This window comes from Ochotona princeps, chromosome 1 (assembly GCF_030435755.1).
Source record: "Ochotona princeps isolate mOchPri1 chromosome 1, mOchPri1.hap1, whole genome shotgun sequence".
Lineage (NCBI taxonomy): Eukaryota > Metazoa > Chordata > Mammalia > Lagomorpha > Ochotonidae > Ochotona > Ochotona princeps.
In genome coordinates, this window is record NC_080832.1 from 164,658,749 (window position 1) to 164,686,186 (window position 27,438).

General features: G+C 51.2%; 2 protein-coding genes across 2 annotated transcripts; one reads left to right on the forward strand and one right to left on the reverse strand.

The window, feature by feature from the left end:
- Positions 1 to 23,677, forward strand: LOC101523488 (testis expressed protein 56). Its single transcript, XM_012930764.3, has 5 exons — positions 1 to 228; positions 6,850 to 7,048; positions 13,556 to 13,778; positions 18,273 to 18,383; positions 23,528 to 23,677. The coding sequence occupies exons 1-4, from the start codon at positions 39 to 41 to the stop codon at positions 18,363 to 18,365; spliced, it is 705 nt and encodes a 234-aa protein (XP_012786218.2). The 5' UTR covers positions 1 to 38; the 3' UTR covers positions 18,366 to 18,383; positions 23,528 to 23,677.
- Positions 14,285 to 27,438, reverse strand: ECI2 (enoyl-CoA delta isomerase 2). The gene is made up of 9 exons (XM_004598620.4): positions 27,020 to 27,438; positions 24,126 to 24,224; positions 23,719 to 23,904; positions 21,915 to 21,984; positions 20,204 to 20,306; positions 19,760 to 19,880; positions 15,346 to 15,435; positions 15,062 to 15,205; positions 14,285 to 14,440 (listed from the first exon to the last, which is right to left on the reverse strand). Exons 1-9 carry the CDS (start codon positions 27,353 to 27,355, stop codon positions 14,285 to 14,287), a joined length of 1,305 nt encoding a protein of 434 aa, XP_004598677.2. The 5' UTR covers positions 27,356 to 27,438.

Below are 27,438 nucleotides of genomic sequence, written 5' to 3' on the forward strand. Positions count from 1 at the left end.
TCCTCCCTCTGACCTTCTCTGTGCCTGAAAGGGCCGCCATGGAAACGGCCAGCAACAATCCCACTGGAGTCAAGTTCCCACCCCTCACCATGGCTCAGCTCAAGAACTACGCCCATCCTGACATCCTGGCCCGCACCTTTGAGAACCTGTCTAACCTCCACAGGCTGCTCCCAAGTCATCTGACAGAGACGCTCTGTTGCTACAAGAGTGAAGAGGACAAGCAAAAAGGTGCATCACTAGAGGGTGGCCCTTTGATACGCACATGCCTGTCTTTGCCCGAATGACCTCGGTGCCAAGCCATGGCAGTGCCCGTTGCTTGGCACTGCACGTCTGTTCGGTCTTTAGGACCCGTACCGCAGGCGCTGGCTCCTGAGACCGTGCTCTCTGTTTATCCACACACTGATCCCTGTCTAGATAGTCACTGTGGACTTAGGAAAGGCAAAGGGTATCCGTGGGAAGCTGGCCCGAGTGATACAGACTGCCCCATTTACTTCTGCAGTTTTAGATTGGGTATTTTTAAAAGATTTATTCATTTTTATTTGAGAGGCAGATTGACAGAGAGAAGAAGAGACAGAGAGAAAGATCTTCCATCTCTTGGATCACTCCTCAAATAGCCACAACGGCCGGAGCTGAGCCAGTCTGAAGCCAGGACTCGGGAGTTTCTTCCAGGTCACCCAAGTGAGTGCAGGGGCCCAAGGATGACGTGAGCTGTCTTGCTCTGCTTTCCCAAGCTGTAAGCAGGGAACTGGATAGGAAAGTGGAGCACCTGGGATACAAACAGGCGCCCAATGGAATGCTGGCGTGCAGGTGGGGAGTTAGCATGTGGAGCTATGCATCAGCCCCTTCTGATTTTAGATGAGACAACGCCAAGTTGGAGAACAGATTTTGAATTTTCTTCCTTTGCTGTGCTGTCCATTGCTCCTTCTGATTGCCAGGACGGCACCACCCTAGAAAGATGGTGGATATTTCCCCGGGTACAATAAGCAGCCTGCACTTTTTGTTGTTCTGTGTGACATTCCACTCCTGAAACGTGGTCAGGGAAATGGGTGATTGGGGGCAATTTGCACAATCGGTGTCTGAGTGCAAGCTGGGCCAGAGTCATGTGGGGCAGAGGCTTCAAGACAGATTTACGGAGACAAGGAGAGAGCTATAGGCAGCAGCCTAGCTTGCCTTGTTTTACAAGGCCAGCTGTTACACAGCTGGGAGAAAAGCAGGCAGTGGCTGGCGGGTGGCCTGGGCCTGGTTAATGCCAAATTGGTGTTCAGTATACCAATGTGCCAGTGTAGTCACCTATTCTATCTTTTACATTTTTTTTTATCATTATCCTTAAAGATATGTGGAAGGATTTGATGCCACGGGCCCCAGCAGGGCTCAGGCTGGCCTGTGCGAATGCCACTTGGCACCGGGTAACCCATTGTGCTCCCAGGTGCAGGGACTATGGAGCGACCAGGGAAGGAGCCAAGGGGATGTGTGGGACGGAGGATCGCGGGGGCAGTATGCTGCAGGAGAGGAATTTGTTTGAGGGACTTCCATCAACAAGGGCATTGTACCTGCTGACTGTGGCGCGCATGTGTCGGAACTGGGCCTCCTCAGTGGCTCAGATGAGCAGTGGACGGCATGTCCAGGTGCTCTGCTGTGGCAGTCCATTGGGGCCTGCCGAGGACATCTGGCACCACAGCAGGGCAAGGAGGGCAGAGCAAATTGGTCAACTACCCCAGCCATCTGGGAGATTGAAGACTCTAAGGTGGACTATGTCAGCCAACGGACCTTGGAAGGATGTTCTCATCCTTGGAATGGTGAGACTGATAGCATTTCAGAACTATCAAAGCCACTTAAGCAGAACCCTTGGAGCACGCTGCACATCAGGGAGCCTGGGATGGCACTGGGTGGCCCTTCCGCATCCCCGGGTACTGGGGAAGTTGGGAGGCCGGGTGCGGCTTCTCCCTTTCACTCGTCCCTTCCCCAGATACGGGAAGAAGAAAAAGAAAATTTGGAAACAATGGTCTTACCCACCTTTCCCTAACCCTCAACCTTTCCTGCCCTAACCTACTAAGCAAACATCGTCAAAAATAACATTACATAGTAGTTTTTAAAAAAAGAAGTTTCCATTGTAACACAAATCCGTGCTATCACTAAAGTGTACGGTTCAGCTAACCACCCGTTCCCTCCCTCCCTTTTTGATTTCTCTTTTTTTAAAGATTTTATTATTTATTTTTATTGGAAAGGCAGATATACAGAGAGGAGGAGAGACAGAGAGGAAGATCTTCCTTCCGATGATTCGCTCCCCAAGCGGCCACAATGGCTGAAGCTGAGCCAATTTGAAGCCAGGAGCCAGGAGCTCTTCAGAGTCCCACGCAGGTGCAGGGTCCCAAGGCTTTGGGCCGTCCTCGACTGCTTTCCCAGGCCACAGGCAGGGAGCTGGCTGGGAAGTGGAGCTGCTGGGATTAGAACCGGCGCCTGTATGGGATCCTGGCGTGTGCAAGGCGAGGACTTTAGCCACTAGGCTATCGTGCCGGGCCCTGATTTCTTTTTTATTTGTCCTCTTTGTTTTTCTTCTCTCTCCTTGCAACAAGACTGTCTAGATGATGGAAGCAATGCATTGTTTTTATTTTTTAAATAATAGTTTATTTTGGGTCTGCCAAATAGCCTAATGGCTAAAGTCCTTGTCTTGCACGTGCTGGGATCCCATATGGGCGCTGGCTGGTATCCCAATGGCCCTGCTTCCCATCCAGCTCCCTGCTTGTGTCCTGGAAAGGCAATTGAGGATGGCCCAAAGCCTTGGAACCCTGCACCAGTATTGGCGACCCGAAAGAGGCTCTTGGCTCCTGGCTTTGGATCAGCGCAACTCCAGCTGATGTGGCCGCTTGGGGAGTGAATCAACAGACGGAGGATCTTCCTCTCTGTCCCTCTTCCTCTCTATATATCTGACTTTGCTATAAAAGTAAAATAAATCTTTAAAAAATAATAATTCATTTTAGTTTTTATTATGTCTCAGCTATGTTTGAGAGGGAGGCATGTCCATGTGGACCATTGGTTGGGGGGGAAGGTCGGGGAATGGGGAAACTGGACGAGAAAGCTGCCTCCAATCTCCTTTCTATTCCTGCATCTGGGGAAGCAGGAGAGAAGGGGAGAGGGCGGTTCCCAGCAGCCCAACTGCATCAGTGCTGGAGTCCAGCTCCAGCTGAGTTCGGAACTTGAGAAGGGTGTGTGGATGAGGCGTAAAGAAAATAGACGGGCCATTACAGTTCCATGATCATCGTGGACAATGCAATAAAGCTGTCCACTTTATTTATACAGAAACAGTTAAACTCTGGCTCAGACTTTTTACGTCATGGTCAAGTGAGTGTTTCCAAGGGCAATTCTGCCATTTGTTTCACCTTAAAGTAGGATATTATCCATCCTGACCCTGTGGTCAGGAAGTTCTCAATAGATGGTGCATATCAATCAGTAACACATTGCTACTACAGTCCTCATTCTACAACTTAATCTTTAATCAGTTAAGGGAGGAAAGGCATCACAGAAGGAAGGACCTAAAGATCAAACAAAGAGAGAAAGAATAGATCCCCACTACACCTGGGGACTTAGCACCCTTGATTAGCATATGGTCAATGGGGGCAGCCCAGACAGCAATAATGAAAGGCTAAAACAAGCTCACACTGGTAGTAAACATCAACTCTGCAGAGACAGACAATGCCTAAATAAATTATAGAAATCTCAGCGGGGCTGTCCGGTGTCCATGCAAAGGGAGGTGGAGCTGCATTCAGGTGGCTGTAGAGACATCCACCGGGCCCTGCCATACAGCGGAAAGTTCCTTGCGGCCCTGCCTACAATGGACCAGTACTCTTCACACCTTCCTGTCTTCCACACCCACATCACGGACCCCAGCACATCAGCACCCAGGGATGGGGAATGGGCACCGGTTGTCATCCCAGGGTCCCCGATGTGGGGGATGTTCCAAGGTACTGCTAAAGTGGTTTTGATAGTTCTGAGTTGCTGTTGATCTCATTACTCCAAGGTTGAGGAAATCCTTCTAAGTTTTATTTGACAACATAGTCTGCCTTCTGCCTTAAAGTCACCACTTGCCCAGATACTCGCTGTCAAAGCTTGGCCAGGAGAGCTGTCCGATTTGTCCTGCTCTCCACGATACTAGACTCTGTAGGCCTCAGTGAACTGGTTGTCATGTCCTTCATGAGCATCTGGGCATGCCATCTGCCGTGCACTGCACAGGCCTCAGAAACCACGGAGACCCGGTTGTGACACATGTACTTCACAATCCTTTGATGTTCGCCACTGTCGGAGTTCTGAGTCCAGTAGCCCAGTAGACCTGACTACTGTGTGTGCCAGCCAGCGCAGTGTCCAGCTCAGTCCATCATCTGTATCGGCCTACACACACAGTGGTGGCTGTAGTCAGCTTTGTCCCCAGCCCCATCTCATGCACAAACCAATGGATGCTGCAGCCCAGCCTAACACTACCCACCGCACACTTGGCCCTTATGTACACCCGTGGGAACTACCACCTAGCTATAACAACCCCCAATAATCCCCACCAGGCCAGCCGCTGGTCCTGGTTCCCCGACTCAGAACTCTCTTGAGCCTGGTTAGTGCCATGGCCCAGGCCTAAGATGGTTCACAGCCTGTCCTGACACTGGTGTTACTCCACACTGTGCTCAAAGCCTTCCAGACAGGACCCTCAGGCACGGCTTTTGTGATTGCCTAGAGGCAGCTCAGGTGTCCCATGTGGGTGGGTGTATTGGGTTGGCCCCCAAATGTCCTCTGATTTCTCTCTAAATCACTCAGTTTCAGGCCTCTTGTTTACCTAGTTCGTGGAAGTCCCCCAGAAGTCATTGCTTACCTGTCAGGTTCTCCCTAAGCAGTCTTCCCTCCCCCACACCTGCCCTGAGCAATCCACAGCCCCCCATGCCCGTGAGCATGCTAAACCCTAAGCCTGGTCTTCCTGCAGAGCGCCGTGCCCTCCTGGGACCCTGCCTGCCTAACCATGGCCAAGGTACATTCTAATGTGTCTGCTGGCATGGCACCATTTGGTCCCCACATATCTTTAAAAAACAAACTAACAAAAACAGAACAGCCAGCTATGAGGACACACTGGTACGGTTCACACAGATTTGGCATTAACCAGACCCAGGATGCCCACCAGCTATTAGCTGTTTTTCTCCCAGCAGTGTAGCACTTGTTTAGGTACAATGCAGCCCAGGCAGCTGCCCACAGCTGGGTTGGAAACAATGCATTGAATTATAGTCTAGCACAAGCTACTTATCTCATTGCCCATGGGCATTTTGATTAGGGATCAATTAGGGTCAATGTAAACCATGGATATGATGTAAATAGAGAATGTGGCTAATGCTAGAATGACTAAAGAAGAAGAAAATAATGATAACCTAAAGCCAAGTGAAATCAGAGTGAAACTGGGAACATGGAATTCATGCTGCCAGGTGTCACCCATCCCCGAAGCCACGATTCTGTCTTAGATTACAGTGTGTTCATTCCTCATGCCAACCTCTGGACTCAGATTTCTATAGCAGCAGCCAGGACTTGTTTCAGCTCCTCGCCTGCCTCCTCCTGGTCTTTAATGTCGGACAGAGCATGCCCCCACCCTCGATTCTTAAAGTGAATGCCCAAACTCCCCTCCTCCTGCAAGGGAGGAACAGCAGTACGTATAAAGCAGGTTCATTCTACACCGTTACCAACTTGTCTCAGTGTTCTGTGCGCTCACCACCCTCACCCGATGATATGTGATATGTGTATTGCAGTCGGGCTGCCTGGAGTGTGGAGGGACCTCCTCCTCGTGGCCCCCGCTGGCACCGGAGCTCAGGGCTGATAGGAGGTGGTTTGTCCTCAGCTTTATGCCACAGGGCCACATGGCAGCTGCATTAGGGCTGGGAAGAACATTTGTGTTAGAGGCTGGAACTGAAACAGAGTTGAGCTGTTCTGAGCAGCTCTCGCTCTGTCTCAAGATGCTGTATTCCTAGCTCACTCTTGAGAATCACAAATGAGAACTGGATCCATCCAGGGTCAGTCAGAGACCTGTCCTGTACCACGTGCCTCTTGGGAGAGCTGCCCGCTGACGGGCAGGGTGACTCCTGCGTTTCTGATAAAATAGACTGCGACCTTGTCTGGCACTGACTTGGTTTTTGCGGAGTGTGCACTGCGCTGGCATCATTCCGGTGCCATGGCTACTCAGCATGCAGAAGCCAAGCTCCAGTATTCAACTTCTTGGGGCTCCCCCAAACCAGGACAGTTCCCACTAAGCACAACAGCAGAGCAGACATGCTTATGCCAGAGTGAACAAAACCAGTACATGCAGGCCAGAAACGAGTTCTGGGGAGGCAGAAACTATCATCGAATCATATTCTGGGTTTGTATTCATTCAGCTGGCTGTTACTTTTACTTGGATTCTTACATAATATCTTTTGCTCAGCTAAAGGGACCAGATACTAAAGTCAAAACTTACTTAATTTGTTCCAAGAAGGTTCAGAATGTCTGTGCCTGACTGAATATGCAGTAAAAGACAAAATGAGAATCTCAATAATAATAACAGACATAATGCAGTGACCTGCTGTTCACGTGAGAACATGCACAGATAACCAGCAGCTTTCATGGTGGTCATGTATACCTTCCTTGCTCGCCGATTTATTTATTTTCTGGGTACCTGCTATGTCTAGGACCAGGCTGAGCTGCAGTGTAGCTAGTCGTAATGTCGGAGCGAAGAAATGACAGAGCCAAATAGGACTTATAAAGTGGCATAAACATTTCCAGTTAGTGCTGTGTTACTCTTGCTGTGCAGCTATGGAAGAGAGCATTGACTCACAATACCACCTATCCCGTCACCAGGCGAGGATCCTGAGTTCTCTGGCTTAGAGAAGGTCTTGGCAAGGTACCAGCTGCCAGAAGAGGTTCACCTGAGCCCAAAGCCGAGCAAAATGCCGTCATGGAAAAGAAAATCCATCAACAGTGTAAGTGAAGGGTGGAAGAAGTGCCATTTGTGGAAGAAGAATACAGAGGAGCCACCCATGTCCACCATAGTGGTCAGGTAGGCACTGTCCCTCCTTGCCCCGTTGATGTAGTCAGAGAATATGGTGACGGGGGATGGCAAACGTTCCTTGTGATTCAGCTGAAAAGAAACAACTTGATGGAAAGAAGTGTAGTTCTTGCTAAAAGCCTATCGACGGTTTTCCTACCCCATTTGCTGATGGGGGAGCCTCTGCTGGAAGAAGCCTGGGGTCCCACACCTGCTTCGCCAGGCTCTAACATTAGACTAGTCAAGTGGGGATGCAGCATGGCTGGAGAGGGTTCTGGAAAAAGGATTCAGCTACTGAGAGGTGGGACTTCCTGGCTGAATGAGTTGGGAAGCACCAGTGCCTATGGTTGGCATGACCAGGGCCTGGGATACAACAGGACAACAGGAGAGAATCTTGGCTTTCTCCCATATCTGCCAGATTTTGTCCTGTGAGAAAAGAGAAGTCACACCAAGGCCTTAGCAAGGGTGACACTGTGTGACTCAAATCCTGACCTCCAAGAAAGCTGAGGGTGGACGCACAAGGTGGCCTCAGGCCAGATGGCAACCATGCGACTGTGGATTCCTGGGCTCAAAGTCTTAAGTTTGGGTTACTTGGAAAATTATTTTGGGACCAGCATCCTGGCACAGTGAGTTAAACTTCTGCCTGCAACGCAGTATCTTCCATCAGAGGCCTGGTTCAAGTCCTATCTGTTCTATCTGTTCTGCTTCCTACTCAGACCCGCACTAATGTGTCTGGGAAGGCAGCCAAAGACAATCCCTGTGAGTGGGCCCCTGCCATCCGTGTGGGAGACCAGGATGGGCTTGCTGGCTCCTGGTGTCACCCCGACCCAGTGCCCCAGTGCTGTGGGTATGGCGATCATTTGGAAGTGAGCTAGCAGAAGGAAGAGTCTCTCTCTCTCTCTCTCTCTCTCTCTCTCTCTCTCTTTTCCTCTTCCCCTCCCTATCACTGTAGCTTTGCCTTTCAAACCAATCCACCAAAAAATCATTTTAAACAATAAATTATCTTTAGCACACTAGCTTCCCTGCTTATACCAGATAGACAGTGCTTCTATGTTTGCTTTTACTGCTAATGGACAATATCTAATAAGTGATGCTCACACTTTGCACATGGTAGATATTTATACACGCTGTTACCAGGCTGACAGGAGAAATGCATCTTTTGCCATGAAGATGGAGCCAGGGAGGGAGCTTGGGTTCATGAATTCGCCAGTACTGGGAGCTTCTACTGTGGCCATGGTCATAGTGACATAATGGCTTCATCTATTCATTTTCCCTGTCAGCATTCTCCATGGAATAAATTGCTAACAATTTAAAAACCCATAGCTGGTGGGAGGCATTTAGTTTGATGTTCAGGATGCCACTTGGAAATCCCGTGTTGCACACCTGAGTGCCTGCTTTGAGTCCCAGCTTCACTCCCAATTCCAGATTCCTGCTACCACACACCACGGCGGGCAGGAGGTGACGGCTCAAGAAGCTGGGCCCCTGCTGCCTGTGTGGGGCATCTAGGTCGAGTTCCTGGTTTTGGCTTTGGCCTGGCCCATTTCTGGGTACTGTGGTCCTATGGGGAGTGAAGGCTTCCTCTCTCCCTCATTCTTTCCGTTCTCCCTTATAATAAATAAAAAACAAACACTTTAAAGATCCATTGTACTTGCAGGTTAGTGAGGGGACTGAGACCTGGTGACTTGGAGGGAAGAGACTGGAAGATCTGATGGGTCAGATTGTTACCCGCCTGCATGAGTGTCCTGAGTAGGGCTTGTTAGGATGGAACATTGCTGACCACAACACAAGTATCCACATCAAAGCTAGGACTAGGAGTCTGTCTAGCAGGGCTAGGTCACAGTACCAGACTGAATGTCAGAACAGGGAAAGGGTCAGATCAGGCAGGGCCAAGACACTAACCAGCTCTAAACGGGGCCATGACACTGACCAGGTATGGGGGCAGATTCTATGTGGTATATGTGTGCAAACCTGTGGAAGTACAAGTCCTGCTGGTTAGCTCCAGAGTTGGGGTAGGGGGGTGGGTGACTGGCTGAACTAGATGTGACCATGAGACTTACCATCACTGGGTGGTATAGGGACCAAGAATAGTCTGGGCAGGTCCAGGCTGCATCACCTGCATGTGCATCCTAAAACAGGATGAGGAGCGTGCTGGGCCCTATAATTCAGCAGCTCATACAAGGCTAAGATGGAGGGGCAGACTATATTGGGCAAGGGCCTAGTGCCAAATGGCATGCCTGAGATCTGAGTCTGAGAGTGGGCCGAATGGGGGAACAAGGAAAACTCCACTATTGGGTAATAACTTATACTGGTGAGCACATGGCCCAAGACTGGGGTGTCAGGCAAGCTGGACAAGATAGCTCCAGGTGTTGGCAAAGGTGTAGGTTAGATTTGGAAGGGGGCAGACTTTGCAGGGCTGAGCAGACCTTACCTTGCTGGCAAGTGCAGAAACCAGACTGGAGCTCAGGTCATGCCTGAGCTGTCACACCTACCAGTTTGCATGAGCCAGGGATGGGAGCACACTGAGCAAGACCAGGTTGCAGCACCTGCCAGAGAGAGCTGGGACTGGGGACAGGCCAGGTCAGGCCAAGCTACAGCATCTAAAGGCAAAGGCCAACATAGGGAAGGGACTATGCCAAGCCTGGTCAGAGCAACCACTGGCACCCTCAACATCTATGGCTGGGAACAGGCCTGGTTGGGGAGCTAAGGGAGCTCCCTGGCTGGGTTGTGGTTCCCACTGGTGAGTGCAAAGGCCAGAGTGGGGAAACTGGTCTGCCATATGCCTTGGCACAAGTGTGGACTGGGTCTGGGGTGTGCCAGACTGGGTTGGACTACAGTGCCCACTGGTGCTTGTGAGAAACAGGGTAGGAGCAGGATGGGCTAGGCTAGGTCTCTGCCCCTGTTGAGCCATATGAGAGCTGTGTCTAGGTGTGGACCAGGCTGGGCTGGGCTGTAACACCCAACAGTAAAAACCAGAATGGGTTGAAGACCCGTCAGGAAAGGCCACTGTTCCTGGCAGGACTGGAAGTGGACTAAGTAGGGCTGGTTCATGGACCCACTGATGGGTGCGAGATTTGGCATTGGGAGAGGTTCTGCTGGAGCAGCTTGGGCAACTCCTCTGTCAGGAACACAGTCTTTGCAGGTGAGCATAGGAACTTTGATAGGGAGCAGCCCAGACCAGGCCAGGGAATGGTACCCATTGGCATACACTGGGCACAGGTCGGGGCGAACCAGGCAGGGCCAGTTCATATCATGTACTGGTGAATAAGAGCACCAGGATGGAGTGTGGGTTGGGCCTGGTTGGGTTACAAAACATGCCAGTTCACATGAGGTCCAGGATGGGTGTAGGCTGGGCTGGGCTAAGCTGTAGCCTCTACCAGTGTGAGCTGGAACTGGTGGTGGGCCAGGCCCAGCCAGGCTACAGCACCCACTGGCAAGTGCTGAGGTGATGTGGGCCATGCTAGACAGAGCTGCAGCACCCAACCAGCACACGTGAGACTGAGGTGGGAGTGGGCAAAGCCAGTAGGGGGGCTCCGCAGGGCTCCCCTGCTTGACCACCACTCCTACAGTTGAGCGTGAGAGTTGGGATAGGGGCAGACCAGGGCGGGCAGGGCTACAACACCTGTTGACCCCCATGTGAGCTGGATCAGAGTGAAGTCAGACTGGGTTGACTGTTCCTGCTGGTGCATGCATAAGCCAGAGTGGGTTTGGCTTTGCCACAACATCAGCTGGCAGATGTTGGCACGGGGGGGGGGGTGCAAATTCTGACAAGTTAAACTGCAGAACCACCTGGAGAGTGCAAGATCTGGGAGTGGGAGTGAGCACAGTAGGGAAACAGTGGGCACCTCCCTCTTGGGTTGCCACTCCCACTGGTGGGCATGAGAACCAGGCCTGGGGCAGGCATGGCTAGACAGAGTGGCATCCACTCGAACATGTGTGTGGCTGGATAGAGTGGTTGGTTGGGTTGAACTAGGCTTCAGTGTGCATTGTCATGTTTGAGAGCTGAAAGGGATGTGGGACAGACAGGACCAGTCTGCTGTACATACTGGCAATCATGGGAAGCAGGGTAGGGGGCATGCCTGGTCGTGGTTATCGCGGGTAATTCTGACTAGGCTGCAGCCCCTACTGGTTTGCGTGGGCTGCAACACCCATTGGTTTGTGTAGAAGACAGGGCTGGAGGCAGAACTGACCCAGCAATGGCAACCTCCAGTGTTTGCATAAGCTGATTAGGAACAACAGAGTGTGTCAGACCCTGTATTGGCAAGCACACACAAGAATCAGGTCTGAGATCACCTCAGATGAAGCTTCTTTGGGGATTCCCCCTACTGAATTGCTGGACTCTGAGCCCCCACCATGGAGAGAATTGCGGGTTCTGTGGCCTGACCGTGGAGTGCACGTGTCAGAGCTGGGCCTCCTCAGTGGCTTAGACAGAGCAGTGGACGGCTGACCGGGTGCACATGGAGGATATGGCAGTCCATTGGAGCCTGCAGAGAACACCGGGTAGCACAACAGAGGATGGAGGACAGAGAAAATTGATCAACTACTCCAGCCAAATGTTGGCAGTGAATATCTGGGCAGAGACGCTAAGGTGGGCTCTGTCAACCAGTGGATTCTGGAGAGATTTCATTGTGCTTGGAGTGGGAGATCTGGAGTAATTCAGAACTGTTGAACTATCAAAACCTCTTGAGCAGGACCTTCAGAGCACGCCCCACATCAGGGACTCTGGGGTGGTGTTGGGTGGCTGTCCTCCATCCCAGTGTGCAGAGGCGTTTGGGAGGCTGGGTGTGGCTTCTCTCCTTATCTCCCCACTTCCTATAGATACAAGAAGGAAAAAAACAGAATGTGGAAATGGTGATCTCACCCAGCTTCCTGTAGCCCTTGACTCTTATCACCCTAATCAACTATGTAAAAATCATTAAAAAATAAAAATAGTGGAAAATAAAGATGGGGCTGGAGGCAGTACTTACTTATCCAACAACTGCAACCACCAGTGTGTATGTAGGCTGATGCGGGTGATGGCTGAGCTGGACCCCATACTGGCTAGCATATGCAAGAGTCAGGTCTGACGTCACCTCAGAGTTGATTTCTTTGGGGATCTCCCAAATGAACTGCTTGACTCAGAATTCCAGCCATGGGGTGAGTCATAGTATCTGTGGTCTGACTATGGAGTGCATGTGCCAGAACTGAACCTCAGTTGCTGAAGATGGTACAGTGGACAGCATGCTCAAATGCACATAGGAGTCCACTGGGGCCTGTAGAGGACATCCAGTACCATAGCCGAGGATGGAGGACAGAACAAGTTGGACAACTACCCCAAACAAGGGTTGACAGCAAATATCTGGACAAACGGAGACTCTAATGTGGACTGTGTCAGCAATGGACCTTGGAAGGATTTCCTTATCCTTGGAGCTACAAAATCAACAGCATTTCAGAACTATCCAAACCACTTGAGCAGAACCTTCAGAGAATGCTGCACAGTGGGGACCCTGGGATGACATCGGGTGGCCAATGCAGTTAGGATGTTGGGTGCAGCTTCTCCCTTTCCCCGAGATACAGGAAGAAGAAAAAGAAACTTGGAGGCAATGATCTCTTCCACTTTCCCCTAATCCTCAGCCCAACCCGCTCTCATCACTGGTCCACATGGGCATGCGTCCTTCTCAACTATGCAAACATCATCCCCCCCCAAAAAAAGAAAAAAGGTCCCCAGTGTATGCCAGAAGCCGCTGATAGCACAAAACCCATGTAAACTTGTAAATTTTTTCTTATAATTACCTGTGGCAACATTTAGCTTGTAAATTAGGTCCAGTATGTGATTAGTACTAGTAACAAAATAACAATGCTATCATAAATGTTGTGTGAATATGGCCTTTCTCCCTCCCCAGGAACGCCTTCCTTCTGGGAGAACTTGTAATCACAGCAGAGTTGGTTTTTTTATTCGTTTTCCTGAGAACATTCCCCCCTTCGCTTAGAGGAAGCGTTTTCACAGCTTCTTTGTGGCATATCCCAATCACTACCCTTGTGCTTTGGGCCATTATTAAGTCATATAAGGGTTATTGTTTTTTTTTAATATTTATTTTATTTGAAAGACAGATTTTTATAGAGAAGAGACAATGAACTGGAATAACCTTAACCCTCCAAATGGCTGCAGCAGCCAGAGCTGAGCTGATCCAAAGCTGAAAGCTGAAAGCTGGGAGCATCTTCCCAGGTCTCCCGGATGGATGAAGGGGCCCAAGGACTTGGGCTGTCCTCTGCTGTTTCCCCAGGCCACAAAAGCAGGGGGCTGGATGGGAAGTAGAAGGGACATGAACCGGCACCCCTATGGGATCCCAGCATCACTGGGTGGACAATTAGCCAACTACGTCACCACACCGGCCCTATGACATCAGTGTCTTTAAAACTACCCTATAGAACAAGACCAGAGAGGAAGCAGAAGTGACTGTGGGGACAGGACACCGCCCCTTTCAAAGAAACTAAGATCTGATTTCCAGTTAACACTGCTCGTTCTGTTTGCTCTCTTGCCAGATGGCTGAAGAAGAACATGCAGCCCACTGAAGACCTCAAGTCGGTGATCAGTAAGCTCTCCGTGTTTGGGCCCATCCAGTCTGTGACCCCGTGCGGACGCCAGAGTGCCACAGTGGTCTACGAGGACATGATCTCAGCTTGCCGCGCGGTGAGCGCTTTCCAAAGCCAGGTCCCGGGCACCATGTTCCAGTGCTCTTGGAAGCAACGATTCCTGTCTAAAAACGTAAGACTCTCTGTGGCCAAAATGCTGCATGAATGCTTAAAATTTTTTTACATTTTTCTGAGACACATACACACCGACTGGTTCACTTGCCAGACACCTGGCAGCGGCTGAGGCTCGGCCGGGGGCAGATCGTGAGTCAGACACGCCCTGCATGGCAGGCAGAAACCCAGCGACCACAGTCCTTCCTGCTGCCACCCAGGGTCTACATTCGGCTGGATGCTGGAGACAGAAGGCAAGAGGCAGGAATCGAACCCAGGGACTCTGACATGGGAGGAGGAAGGCTTTAAGCTTTGTAACTGCTATTCATAACACCTGTTCCCCTAGGCACATTTTTTTTTTGAAGCCTGTTTTGTAAAATCTTTAATTCGTCAGGGCTTCAATGAAGCATGGAATCACTCCAAAGGATATTTTCAGCAGTGAAAGGAATGAAGGCACTGGGAGTGAGTTCCGTCTTAGACATGAGCAGCCCCCCCTCGTTTTGACGCTCCTCCCTCCGCCGGGCGCCGTCACAGTTTTGCCTTTCTGGATAGAAAGCTGGCCAATGCGTTTTTGCACTCATCCGACTGCACCCTGCTGATCAAGGACTTGCACTCCTCCGCATTCACAGCATGCAGCTGCTCCTTCTCCAGGCTTCTGAGCAGCTGCTTTGACGCTCTCATGGCCTGGGCAAACAGAACCAACAAGTCAGGCCCCGAGCCATCGCAAACACGAGTGGGAGGCGTCTGCTGATCCTGGGGAACCCTAAGGCACGTGTGGGATATGAGGCAGTCTTTCCACTTCCCAACTTGAATGAGCCTGCATCTCGGCAGGCAGGGGACAGGCTTGCCACACCACATTTCCTAAAAGCCCTCCTCGGGTTCGAAGGCTTCCGGTGCTAGGATCCCATTTGGACGCGCACATGCATGAAAGCAGCGGGTCACAGGCTAGCACGGATCAAAACACTTTCACGCCTTTCCTGAAGTACAGTCAGCCCGCGTGACTTCTCACTTGGGTTGCAAAATACAAATGCTAGACAAACAGTGACCTGTCTCTCCTCCAATGGTCCCGTTCAGAACTGCCCCTCCGCCCTATTATAGAAACAGAATATCTGTTGGATACATTTCGTAAAAATCAGTACTTTCAGCCTTATTGTGGCTCTTTTTAATCCCACGGTTAGATGTGCTTTAAAAAACCATTAAGATGTCTCCCCCTCCCCCTCCTGACTTGTTCTCTTAAGGTAAATAGGTTTTCCTCTGAGGAACTTATTTCCATGGCCCCTACAAATAAAAGATAAATTACTCAACATTTTTGGGGAGCTTTGCGTATGCTTGTAGCCTGGTCCACACTTCCTTCTGGAAAGTGCTGTCGGGGAAAACCTCAGCAACCAGTCCATCAGCATAGGCCTCCCTGGCCGTCAGCTTCTTTCCGAAGACCAGCACCTCGGCAGCCTGAAGGACACCAAGAACAGGTGGACACACTCGCTGAAGAGACACGGGCCAACCGCGGCAGGAGGCGCGCCCCCTGGGGGGGGAGCCCTGCAAAAGAGGGGGACCCCGCCACTGCAACAGGGCCCCTCTCCACAGGCTACCTTGGCCGGGCCCATGATCTTGGGGAACGTGTAGGAGGAGCATCCTTCCGGGCTCAGACCGAGGCTGGTAAATGGAGTATGAAACGTGGCCTGTGTAGGGCAGGGGCAGAGACAAGAGAAAAAAACCAAAAACACCTTTTTGTATGTGTGTGTGTGTTTTAAAGTCACTGTTTGATGGTAACATCACACTATTCAGTTGCTGGGGCAGTTCTAATCGGGACTGTGCAGACATCTTTTAAAAGTGTATCTTAGGGCCCGGTGCAATAGCGTAGCGGTTGAAGTCCTCGCCTTGAACGCACCAGGATCCCATATGGGTGCCGGTTCTAATCCCGGGGGCCCTGCTTCCCATCCAGCTCCCTGCTTCTGGCCTGGGAAAGCAGTCGAGGACGGCCCAAAGCTTTGGGACCTGCACCTGCAAGGAAGACCCGGGGGAAGCTCCAGGCTCTCGGCTTCGGATTGGCTCAGCTCCGGCCGCTGTGGCTGCTTGGGGAGTGAATCATCGGACAGAAGATCTTCCTCTCTGTCTCTGCTCCTCTCTGTGTATCTGCCTTTCCAATAAAAATAAATAAATCTTAAAAAAAAGTGTATCTTATGGGCCCGGCGGCGTGGCCTAGCGGCTAAAGTCCTCGCCTTGAAAGCCCCGGGATCCCATATGGGCGCCGGTTCTAATCCCGGCAGCTCCACTTCCCATCCAGCTCCCTGCTTGTGGCCTGGGAAAGCAGTTGAGGACGGCCCAATGCATTGGGACACTGCACCCGCGTGGGAGACCCGGAAGAGGTTCCAGGTTCCCGGCATCGGATCGGCGCGCATCGGCCCGTTGCGGCTCACTTGGGGAGTGAATCATCGGACGGAAGATCTTCCTCTCTGTCTCTCCTCTGTATATATCTGGCTGTAATAAAATGAATAAATCTTTAAAAAAAAAAAAAAGTGTATCTTAGTTTCAAGAAGTTTTAGGCAAGGCTCTCTACATCATGGTCAACTCCTTCCTCTTGCCCCTTCACAGCTCATCTGTTCTCTGTCCGGATGGTTTCGCTTTTCTAGGATGTTCTATAAGTGGATTTCTATTCTCTCTAGCCTTTTGAACCTGGTTTCTGTCCCTTAGCGTAAATTTCTTGACAGTCATGATACTACACTGTTGCACACCTTAACAGCCTGCTGCTTAGGGCTATACCACAGCTTTGGGATGTACCACAGCTTGGGGCTATACCACCGCTTGGGGCTATACCACAGCTGGGGCTATACTACAGCTTGAGGCTATACCACAGCTTGAGGCTATACCACAGCTTGAGGCTATACCACAGCTTGGGGCTATACCACAGCGTGGGCTATACCACAGCTTGAGGCTATACCACAGCTGGGGCTATACCACAGCTGGGGCTATACTACAGCTTGAGGCTATACCACAGCTTGAGGCTATACCACAGCTTGGGGCTATACCACAGCTGGGACTATACCACAGCTTGAGGCTATACCACAGCTTGAGGCTATACCACAGCTGGGGCTATACCACAGCTGGGGCTATACTACAGCTTGAGGCTATACCACAGCTGGGGCTATATCACAGCTTGTTTCCGTTTTTAGGAGTGAATGCCCTGGGGTGGTTTCCAGTAGTTTGGCTATTATGAATAAGGCCAGTATGGAAAGTCAAGTGCACACCTTAATTAGATGCAACTTTTTCTTCATTTGTACCTTGAAGAAAATGAAAAGAGTAGGGAGATCTTTTGCAGATAATTCTAGCCAAAAAACAAAAACCAAAAAAGGTATTGCAAAAACAGTGTGTGAATATATGCTTTCAGTGTTGCTGGGTCAGGATCCAGGTGTCCTCCAGCTAGCTGTAATCAACACACACAAACAAAAACTCTTGACCACATACACAATGGCCACTCCCCGCTCCAGCCCCGTGCTACCCAGGGGTCCCATCGCTCACACGCCTCTCAGCCCCCGCCATGCAGTCGCGTCCTTTAATCCTGGGACGTGGTGTGGAGCACTACCGTGCTGTGGTTTTGACTGACCTGTCCCTAATGATGAATGATGCTGAGTATCCTCTTTAGTGATGTCACTGCTAAAATATTTTGCCTAGTGTTTAGATGTCAGACTGTTTAACTTTGTCACTACTGAATCCTAAGAGTTCTTTAGATATTCCAGTTGAAACGTTTCCTCCGTTCGTGGCATAGCTTTCCATTTTCTTGACGTTATTCATTGCTCATTCTTACGTTAGGTTGTTCATGTATCACTGTGTGGATAGATTTAAAGCTGTCCTGGACTCCCTGGAAGGCTCCGGCTTCCTGCTAACGGAGGCCCCGGGAGGCAGCAGCCACGGTTCATGTAGCTGGGTTCGTGGCCACTCGCAGCACTGGGCCAGTCCAGCCACTGTGGGCAGCTGGGCAGTGAGTCAGTGGCTGCAGCACCCTGGGTCTTTGTTTCACAAATAAATGTGCAAATGAATCCATATTCTAGAGATGAACCTTCAGTGTACACATTGAACTCTGTTTCCTCAACCTGCCATTTCCTTGACTTTGCTTCAGAACTGTGTCTGTTGGCTTCACAGCCTGGGATTCATTCCAGCACTGGCTACTAAAACATACTCATTTCTAGCTCTTTTCTAGATTGAAGAAAAAAAATTTTTGTGTGTTTCTTGGAGAACAATACATTCTTTACGAGAGAAAAAATAATATATAACTGATGGTGTGTGTAAAAATATTTAGGAACTACTTTTTTACTTTTGAATGAATACTTTAAAAAGCATTCATCTCCTAGAATCAGATATTGATTGTTAAGGCACATTTGTCACCAGATATAAATATATAATGTATATATAAACATATAATGAATATATATAATGTCTATATAATGTAGGAAGCATGTAAATGTAACAATATAAAGTATTCTCTCATTAATGCTCCTCATCTTGTCTTTTGACCCCAAAGAATGCTTACTCAAGAAATGCTGAGAAGACCCAGCCTAAGAAAAGCTTTAATAACCAAGAAACTGAAGAAAGAAACAAAAAGAGACAAGTGTAGCCGAGGGGCCACAAGCAGGTACAGCTAAAGTTGACAAGGAACAGCGTTCAAAGCAGGTGCTTCCTAAGAATGTTGGTTCTGGCACGGGAGTGCGCGGTGCCTTTGGCAATGTTGGCACGGGAGTGCGCGGTGCCTTTGGCAATGTTGGCACGGGAATGCGCGGTGCCTTTGGCAATGTTCTCTGTCCTTTCCGTGTCCGTTTCCGCAGAAGGCTGCGTCGCACACGCATACCGATGTGCTAGTCCGACACACGTACATGTAAAACGTCAACAGGACACCTAGTACAGCTCGAGCCATAGTTCTTATTTTATAATTTCTAGCTTAATGTCCATTCCTATAAGAAAGGTCTGCTGACAGAGGAGCAGGTCACACTGTGGTTATTTTGGGTCAGTTCACGTCTTAACGCAGTGTTCGTTCATGAAGTAACTCATGGGCGATCCCTGGTACCTCTGTTGTGGTGAGAAGCCACGTGTGCCCTACACAGCTGGAGACCAGCAGAACTTCTGTTGTTTGAGGGTGAAAGTTCTACCACACCGTTCCTGACTGTGCCAAAGTTACAGCCAGGGGTGCCCACAGACTGGGGGCAGGGAAGCCAGAAAGTCAACCAGCCAGAAGACGGCACTGGTGATCTCTGGGCAGAGGAGGACTGAGGGTTTTTTTTTTTTTAAGAAGTAAATTTGTAGGGTGTTTATTCAAGGTAAACAACAAGACATCATAAGATACGTATACAGCAGAATGCCTTCACTATTGGCAAAGTGGATACACCATCCCTCACGTCACCTGTCTCTTCCTCTGGTGGAAGAAGCACCTGTTACCTGCTGCTTCCGGAGCGGCGGTCCTCCTCTGGACGCTGGGGCTGTAGACCCCTGAGGCCCCTGCACTGGCTGCTTCCCATCCACGACCTTACACCTCCCCACGTCCTGCAACATTTCCGTCTCCCCTGTGACGCACTGACATACATGCTACTACTACTATGGAAAGGATGAGAAGTTAAAATCTACCTCATTCGGTGGGGAACACAGCCTGGAGTGGATCCTCACCAAGGAATGTCTTAGAGCTTTGCTTTTCTTACGTACAAAGCAGAGAAAGGTGGCAGCCCCTTCGTCTAGAATCCCGAGTCATGCCAGGATTTGCTTATTTAGAAAAAAAAAAGTCCCACGAGTCCATTTGGCTAACCTGCAGAGATGTCCCCCCATGACAGGCTCTCGGGTGACTCCTGGGCATTGCAGAGTGAGAAAAAAAGTGTGCTAACTTCTCCAGTCTGGACGAGCCAAGCTAACAGTGCAGTTACCCGCTCTCCCACCCACCGCCTGCCAGCCGCCATCAGGGGAGACTGAGGACCACCTTGGCACCGCGCCGCACCTGCCCCCTCAGGCCTCTGCCAGCCGACCTACCTTGTCCGACGCATACACGACATCGCAGAGCCCCAGGATGGTGACACCGATTCCCACGGCGGGGCCGTTGACCAGCGCAACCAGAGGCTTAGGGAAGTCTATAAAGCAGCTCACAAATTTCCTAACAGAGATGGAAATGCAGAAGCAGCTGTTGCTGAAGTGCCGGCGAGCCGGCCGGCCTGAGGTCACCAGGGCGTGGTCACCGCTGGCCAGCTGTGACGTGGCACTGAGCACCAGCCCCTGGCCTACGCTCCGACTGTCCGTCCTACTGGCCGCACAATGCCACGACTGCAGCCAGCACCCACCCTCACCTCGTGCCCCGCGGTCAGGCTGGGAAGCAGCAGCTGGACTGGCACCGGGAGGCCGTGTCACAGAAGGGACCTTGGCCCACGCGGGCTGTGCGGACGCACGCGGGGAAGTAGCTCGGCCTTGGCCGCCTCTCACCTCAGCAAGTTGCTGCTGTTGTTGGCTTTCTCCTCAAGGCCACCAGGGGGAATTTCGGCGGCATTAGTCAGGTCGTTGCCGCTACTGAAGTAGTCACCATTACCTATGAGCAGTAAAAGGGGCTCACTGGCTCATCCCAGGAATACCGAGTCTGCACCACACAGACAGAGCTCCCGGGCCAGGCCCTGGACGCACAGTGAGCAGTCTCCTACAGCTCACGCCCAACCTCAGGGACCAGCGGAGAGACTGTCCAGTGAATAACACCAGCAAGTGCAGATGATGCGCGAGGGGCAGGTGCGCGATGATTTCAGGGCGCGTCCCGGGGGCCTGGTCTAAACGGGGAGCTCCCCAAGGAAGGGCCCCTGGACTGGGAGCTGCAGCAGAGGCGAGCTAGCTGGCAGGTAAGGACGGGAAAACGGTGCCCGCGGAGGGAAGCGCCCACACGAGGCTTCTGGGGTGGGTGATGGGCTGGAAGAGCAGCGGCTGTGGCTGCGGGGGAGTCGGGGAGAAGTTAGTGTGGGGTGAGGGTGAGCAGGCAGACACTTCTAAGAGTTCTAAGAGTGACTGAAAAACTGTGTGTGTGTGTGCTCATTGGAGTATCGGTTACATAAAGTGACCAGTTGCTGAGTGTTACGACTGTCACCAGCCACAGGGGGACCCAGGGGTCCTCTCTCATCCTCACAGGATAAATTCCAAGACTTTTCTGAGGGCACGTGACACGGGATAGCGCCCTGCTTTTCCCATATCCACGGGCTTTGTATCCATGGATTCAGCCAACCATGGGTGGAAATATTTATGAAACAAATGTCACAGCTGTGTCAAACATGTCCTGGCTTTCGGATATTCATAAGAACTGAGGAAAACATGATCTAATAGCTCCTCTAGCATTCTCCTTGCTGGAGGACCTAGACATCATCTCAAGATGGACATATTTACAGGCAAACACTCCCACTGTACGTAAGGACTCGAGCATCTGTGAACTGTGGTGCACTTGGGGGTCCCGGAAACTGAGAGATGACTCTCCCCCCCCCACATGAAATCACAGAGACCAAAACAGTGGGAAACAAAACCTCAGATAAAGGTGTAGGGCTGGCGTGGGAGGGACCACAGGCCAGAACTCGCCTTGTCCCAGGCAGTTCCCTCTGTCTCTTGCCTGCCAGGGCCATCTCGCCCGCCCCGAGGCAGTCACCTTGCATTGCCGGAGCCACCCTCTGGGCTCCCCGGGCCTGTCTGTGGCACCAGGCTGGGCTCGCCCTGGTTACCCATTCCTCCTCGTTCCTGAGGGGCAGCGCCCTGCCTCAGCATCAGCACTTGCTTTGTCAGCCACCTGCTCACGGAGAGTTAAGCCTGCCAGGACCGGCCCCACTCAAGCTGGGCTTTACACGGCATGCCCTGCCTCTGTCTGTCTATAGCTATCCAAGGGCCACTCAGAGAGTGATAACACCACTTAGGAGCCACACACAACCAGCAGCCTAGTGATAAACCCTTTATAGGCTGAGTGAACTTCGAGTCCCACCTGCAGCTGCCTTGGCACGGCCAGACCAACTGATGTCACAGGCTTCCTCCACGCCCCGGACCAGGCATTTCCCAAACCTTTTCCGTGGTACTAGGAAAGATCTTAGAACCTTTTTTCTTCGCCCAAACTCCATTTCTTATCTAGAGATCCTTCTGAAATAGGAACCTAATTAAACAGTCTGAGAAAATATCCTACCTGTTAAAACAGTTAGGATTGTGTCGTCCTTGCTTGCAGCGTTAAGCGCCAGCACAATCTCATTGTACATCTGTATAGATGGGAAGAAGAGAGAAAAAAAGACCTCTGAAAAGAAAAACCATCACCCAGTGGATTTTACTCTATGTCAGCCCACAAACCTACCTCAGCAAAGGGCCAAATACTTGTGGGAAGATGATATTTAAATAGCCCACGTGGCCTTTTCATTCCTTTTGTAACTCCTTGGTGCACACCCTATACCAGCTGCCGCAGCAGATGCTGGGGAGCTACAGCAACAGAGCTGCCAGTCCTCGAGCTGGCTCCAGGGGCCCAGGGGCAGCCAGGAAGCAGCACTGCAGAGGCTTGGCGAGGGCAGTGGGGATGGGAGGTGGCACAGCTCAGCAGTGACCTCAGCAAAGCTGTCCGCTGGGCAGCTGAAGGAAGCAGGTGCCGAGAGCCTCGAATGATGTTCAGGGGCGGTGCCAGCGCCGATGACGGTTCAATGTGGGGAAGAATAGGGAAAAGCAGTGCTGTAAGACTCGGGCCCTACTCAGCATGTGAAGATGTTCCCACTGTTTTAGGACGGCCCCTTCCCTCCCCCTCCTCCCCACCAGAGTGACTGGCAGGTGTCAGGCTGGGCAGACGTGGCTACGGCAGGCCTCCAGTTTGGGTTTTCCTGTTAGTTACATGAACTTGAGCAAGTTCCTTCTCTAGCTAATTATTTCAGTGTTAAGCAGTGGTACAACAGGCTCCCACGAGGACTTCTAAACATCCATATGGGAACTTGCTAGACACCCTGAGAGAGTAGCTAGCAGGACTACGGTTACAGAGACAGATCAGGGGGAAGTGGAGCCGAGTGCTAAAGACTTACACGTTACATGGCTTAATGGCACAGAGGTGATTTCGTATCAGTACTCGCTTTCTCCCACACTGCAGATTACAAACCCAACTGGTTAGACAGCCTCTCAACTTTTACTCCAAGCTAACGTGCTGAGCAGCCAAAGAATTTCCTACCGTTGTTTTTCCCCAAAGGGGAGAGGCTGAGGTGACTGTTCTGTCAGTGTTACTCCCATTAAGCCAGTCACGGGCATCAGAGCCAAGTTACGCTTTGTTTGGATGAAGCCCTTCTTTCCTTTGTCCCTCTACTTGTACAAGATAAAGCTTCCGTGGTGGGCCTGGTGTGATGGCTCAGTAGCTAAGTCCCCTTGCAAGCAAGTGCCAGGATGGCGCTGGTTTGTATCCCGGCAGTGCCATTTCCCATCCAGCTTCCTGCTTGTGGCCTGGGAAAACCTTGGGATCCTGCCCCTACGTGGGCATTCTGGAAGAAGCTCCTTGCTTCTGGCTTTGGATTGGCTCAGCTCTGGTCACTGTGGCCACTTGGGGAGTGAACAGTGCATGCAAGATCTTTCTGTGTCTCCTTCTCTCCACAAATCTGCCTTTCCAATAAAAATATATATTTTTTCTTCTAAGAAAAGCTTTCCTGAGCACTCACATCTTAGGGATGGGAGGATACTGCCAGGGCAGCACAGACCAGCGAGAGAGGCCTCCAGTGAAGTTCTCTTAAGCTACCCATATTTCACTGATATTAATATCACAATGTGTGCTCCCATTAACAGGAACATCGCAGTGCCTTCTGGGTATCTAGAACTTCTCCGAAGCTCATAATGATAAGCGAAGACTGCCCAGCCTTGTTACATGACAACGACTAATCTCCCTGCACAAATCAGACCAGAAAGAATAGGGATGGTGCTGAAACTCTACAGTTTCTCAGGAAAACAAGTGAGAAGAGTAAGACCAGCTCCGCTACCTGTGTGTTCATAGCATTTTTTTTAGCCGGCCGGTTAAACATGATCTGCGTGATGCCACCCTCGGAGGTCACCACGAGGGTTTGATATCCGGATCTGTTAGTGTCTCCTGGCCCCGCTAGACGTGAGGAGTCTGACGAGGCGCTCAGACTGGCCACCAAGTGCACATCGCTCCGCCTGGCAGTTTCCTGAAGAACAGACAACAACTTCAGCTCGTGGGTAAGGAATAAGTACGCTAAGACAGCAACGAATAAATAGCACTTTGCAAAAGGCAGATGGAAAAGGGACTTGGATTTAGTTGAGCACATAGAGAGCTCAAGGGTGCCCTTGATCATGGCTTGCTGCTAAGCACCAAGCTTCTTGCCAAGTCCCGTGAGTCAAATCAAAACTGAGGAACCAGCGGACTCACCTTGGGTAGGCTGCCCAGGGCATCCCTCGCATCCCACTTGGCTCTGTTGATGATGTCAAACACACCTGGTTTGGGCACACTACAGGGTCCTTCAGTAGCCTGTGAAAAGGAGACGGGGGAGTGACGGTGACAGAATGCTCACGCAAACCAGAGTCCGAAAGATTTCCAAGCACTGGAATTCAGGGCAGCCGTGGAAGCGTCGCCCAGCCGCCCCCCACAGGGTCTTGGTCCCACCAGACTTTTCCCTTGTACCCCTCCCTAAAAATGCACAATAGAAAAAAGAAGGCTGTAAAGGAAAAGGTGTTCCCGGCTGTGGGTCCCTCAAATGAGATACAACTGCCTGCCAGTAAAGATAAGCCAAAGGGCCGGTCCAAAGCATTCTAGCAGTTCATTCCTGACACTGCTGGTTCCACTTGTCACAAGCAGTCATCAAAAGGAATGAGCCAGCAGACATCTGGAAAGACGGTACATTCTGGAAGCCCAGTAGCAGTCCAACGGTGGATCTCTGGGCAAGTTGGCTGAAGAAGTATGCTTTGGGGGCCAGGGTGCAGCTGCCAGAGCCTTTGGCCCTTGGGCTGAACATGCAAGCAACAAGCCATGAGTTTTCATTTGTTTTGAGGCTAGCCTGGGTGGGGACTTGGAGATGAAACACCCCCCGCAGCCAAAAGTGGCCATTTAAACTCCTGTTTTAGATTTTACAGTACACTTCGACCAAAGAGGACAGTCGAGGCTGTGGGAAAGAAAGCAGAGGTGGCTGTGGCTGTGTAGCCACCAAAAAGAGAGAGGGATACAGACCACACGATAGCCTGTAGCTGTCTTTACTTTCTAAACATTCATGTTTGAGAGGCAGGTTTAAAGAGAGAGAGACATCTTCACTTGTTGGTTCACTCCTCAGATGACCACAATAGCCAGAGAGGAGAGAGTCCGAAGCCAGGAGCCTCTTCCAGGCCACCCACGTGGCTGCAAGGGCCCAGGGCCTTCGGTCATTCTGTGCTGCTCTCCAAGGTATGACTAAGTGAGCAGGTGGACCTCGAGCCAATACCCATATGGAAACCACAGGCAGGGGCTTACACTGCTACAACATGGCACCACTTCTCTTTTCTTTAAAAAAAAAAAATATTTGAAAGGGAGAATGAGAGATTCTTTATCCTCTGGTTCGCTTCCCCAAATGGTGGCAGGGCCGGGCCACGCAGACTCTGGAAGCTAAGAACTCCAGGCAGGTATTCCTCGTGGGTGACACCCACTGCTTTCCCAGGCACATCAGCAGGAGCTGGATGAGAAGCAGAGCAGCCAGGACTCAAAGCATCATCGGACATGATGCCAGCGCCGCAGGCAGCAGCTTAACCTGCAGGTGCCACAGGCCGGCCTTGAGCACACTTGCCTCTGACACCAACTGCAACACTCGGGGGGGGGGGGGAAAGGGGGCCCCGAGAGTATCCACAATGCCATCATTTTCTAGAAAGACTCACAGAGTTTACTGCAAGGTATCCCACACTTGGCTGCGATTTCCAACAGGAGAAGGCCGCAGAGAAGGACCAGCCACGGGGAGCAGCCAGTGTGGCATCGGCTATGCCCTTTTCCCATGTCACTCCCAGAACTGACGGCCAAGCATGGGAGTCCTGCCAAGCCAATGGGCTCATCTGGCCCAGTGCCCAGAGTTTCTCCTGGGTTGGGGACTATCCCGTAAGCATGGCTATGTAACCCTAAATCACATAGGAGTTACATGACTGTGTACATCCTAAACCACATTGTCAGGTGATCCAAAATCCTACCAGCCACAATAGTTCAAAGGTAAAGCCAGATGAAAGCAAGACCTCATGGCAGTCACAGGATGGGGACAGCTACAAAGTCCACAGTCCAGACAGGCAGACCTGCCAGGGAAATCTCTGGATTTACAAGTGATAAAAGTTTTCATTCTGGGGCCACTGGGGAATGGGGGCGGGGCAGTGGGTTAAGCCACTGCCTACGCACTGGTTACCCCATGGGAGTGCTCCACTTCTGATTCAGCCCCCTGCGCGTGCACCTGGGAAGACGGAAGATGACCCAAAAGCCTGGGCCCTTGCACCCACGCGGGAGAGCAGGTGGAGTCGCAGACTGCTGGCTAAAGCCTGGCCCAGCCTTGGCCATGGCCGCCATTTGAAGAGTGAACCAAGGGATGGAGGATTCTCTATTTCTGACTCATGCTGTGTCATCCTGCCACGCAAAGACACAAATAAATCTGTAAAAGCTTCTAATAAAAATACAGCTTTTTGCAAACATACATCCAACGTAAAATATTATATGAATTCCTAATACCCATCACCCAAATTCAACACGTACCCTCTTTAGTCTTGCCTGCTTCCTCCCTTCCTCGCTCCCTCTCTTCCCTCCGCCTCCCTCCCTCCCTGCTTTCCTCTCTCCCTCTCCTTTTTCCATCCCTCTCTCCTCCCACTTTCCTTTCTTTTCTTGATTTCTTCTCTCCCTTCCTCCCTCCCTTTGTCTTTCTCTGTTTCCCCCTTCTTCCTCCCAAACAGGCCATTTCACTTGTTAGGTACTCACTATGCATTTTGGAAAAATTCTAACTTGTTATTTTGCAGCCACACTAGTCCCTGCTGACTTCTCACTCTCGGCCCGTATTGCGATTGCCCCAGCTGTCTCCAAACACCCCTTTCAGTTGGTTTAATCAGGAGCTGAAAGAGGTCAGCGTGTTTGGATGCTGTCTCAGTTCTAAGTCTCATCCTGCAGTACTCCAGAGGGCTTACCTGTGCCCTAACAGCATTTCAGGGCCTGCTGCACCCCAAACCCACATGCCTAACCTCCTCCAAGGAAAGGCAGCGACTCACACACACTTTGGCAAGCACTCCATCACGCATCTCTTTAAGGCCCTCTGACCTTACAGAGTCCGGGACACTTGCCTGCTTGTGCAGTGCGTAGAGTTTGAGCTTCACTTCATTTCCCGGATCCTCCTTCAAGTGTTTCACCCGACTCTGGGCGTTCTCAAAGTCCGTCTCGCTGGCGCTCATGGTCCTGCTATTCGGGTGTGGTGGGCACCCAGGGAGACCCCAGACCTGCAGGAAGCTGCACACAGGTGGTGGAGTGCTCGGTGGCCTGGGCCCTTGTGGCTCCTGCTGCACAATTCCCCCACCGCACACACACAGAACAAAGTCCACAGGAGAGGCGTAACTGAAGGTCATGGTGCAAGGCAGACACGGGCAGGAGGCCAAAAGGAAAATCCACAGAGCGAGTCGCATGCCCTGAGGTTGCGAAGCAGCTCGGGCTCTCGCCAGTAACCAAAGCCAGTATTTTCGACTCTGCTTGGCAAATGCGTGCTTCT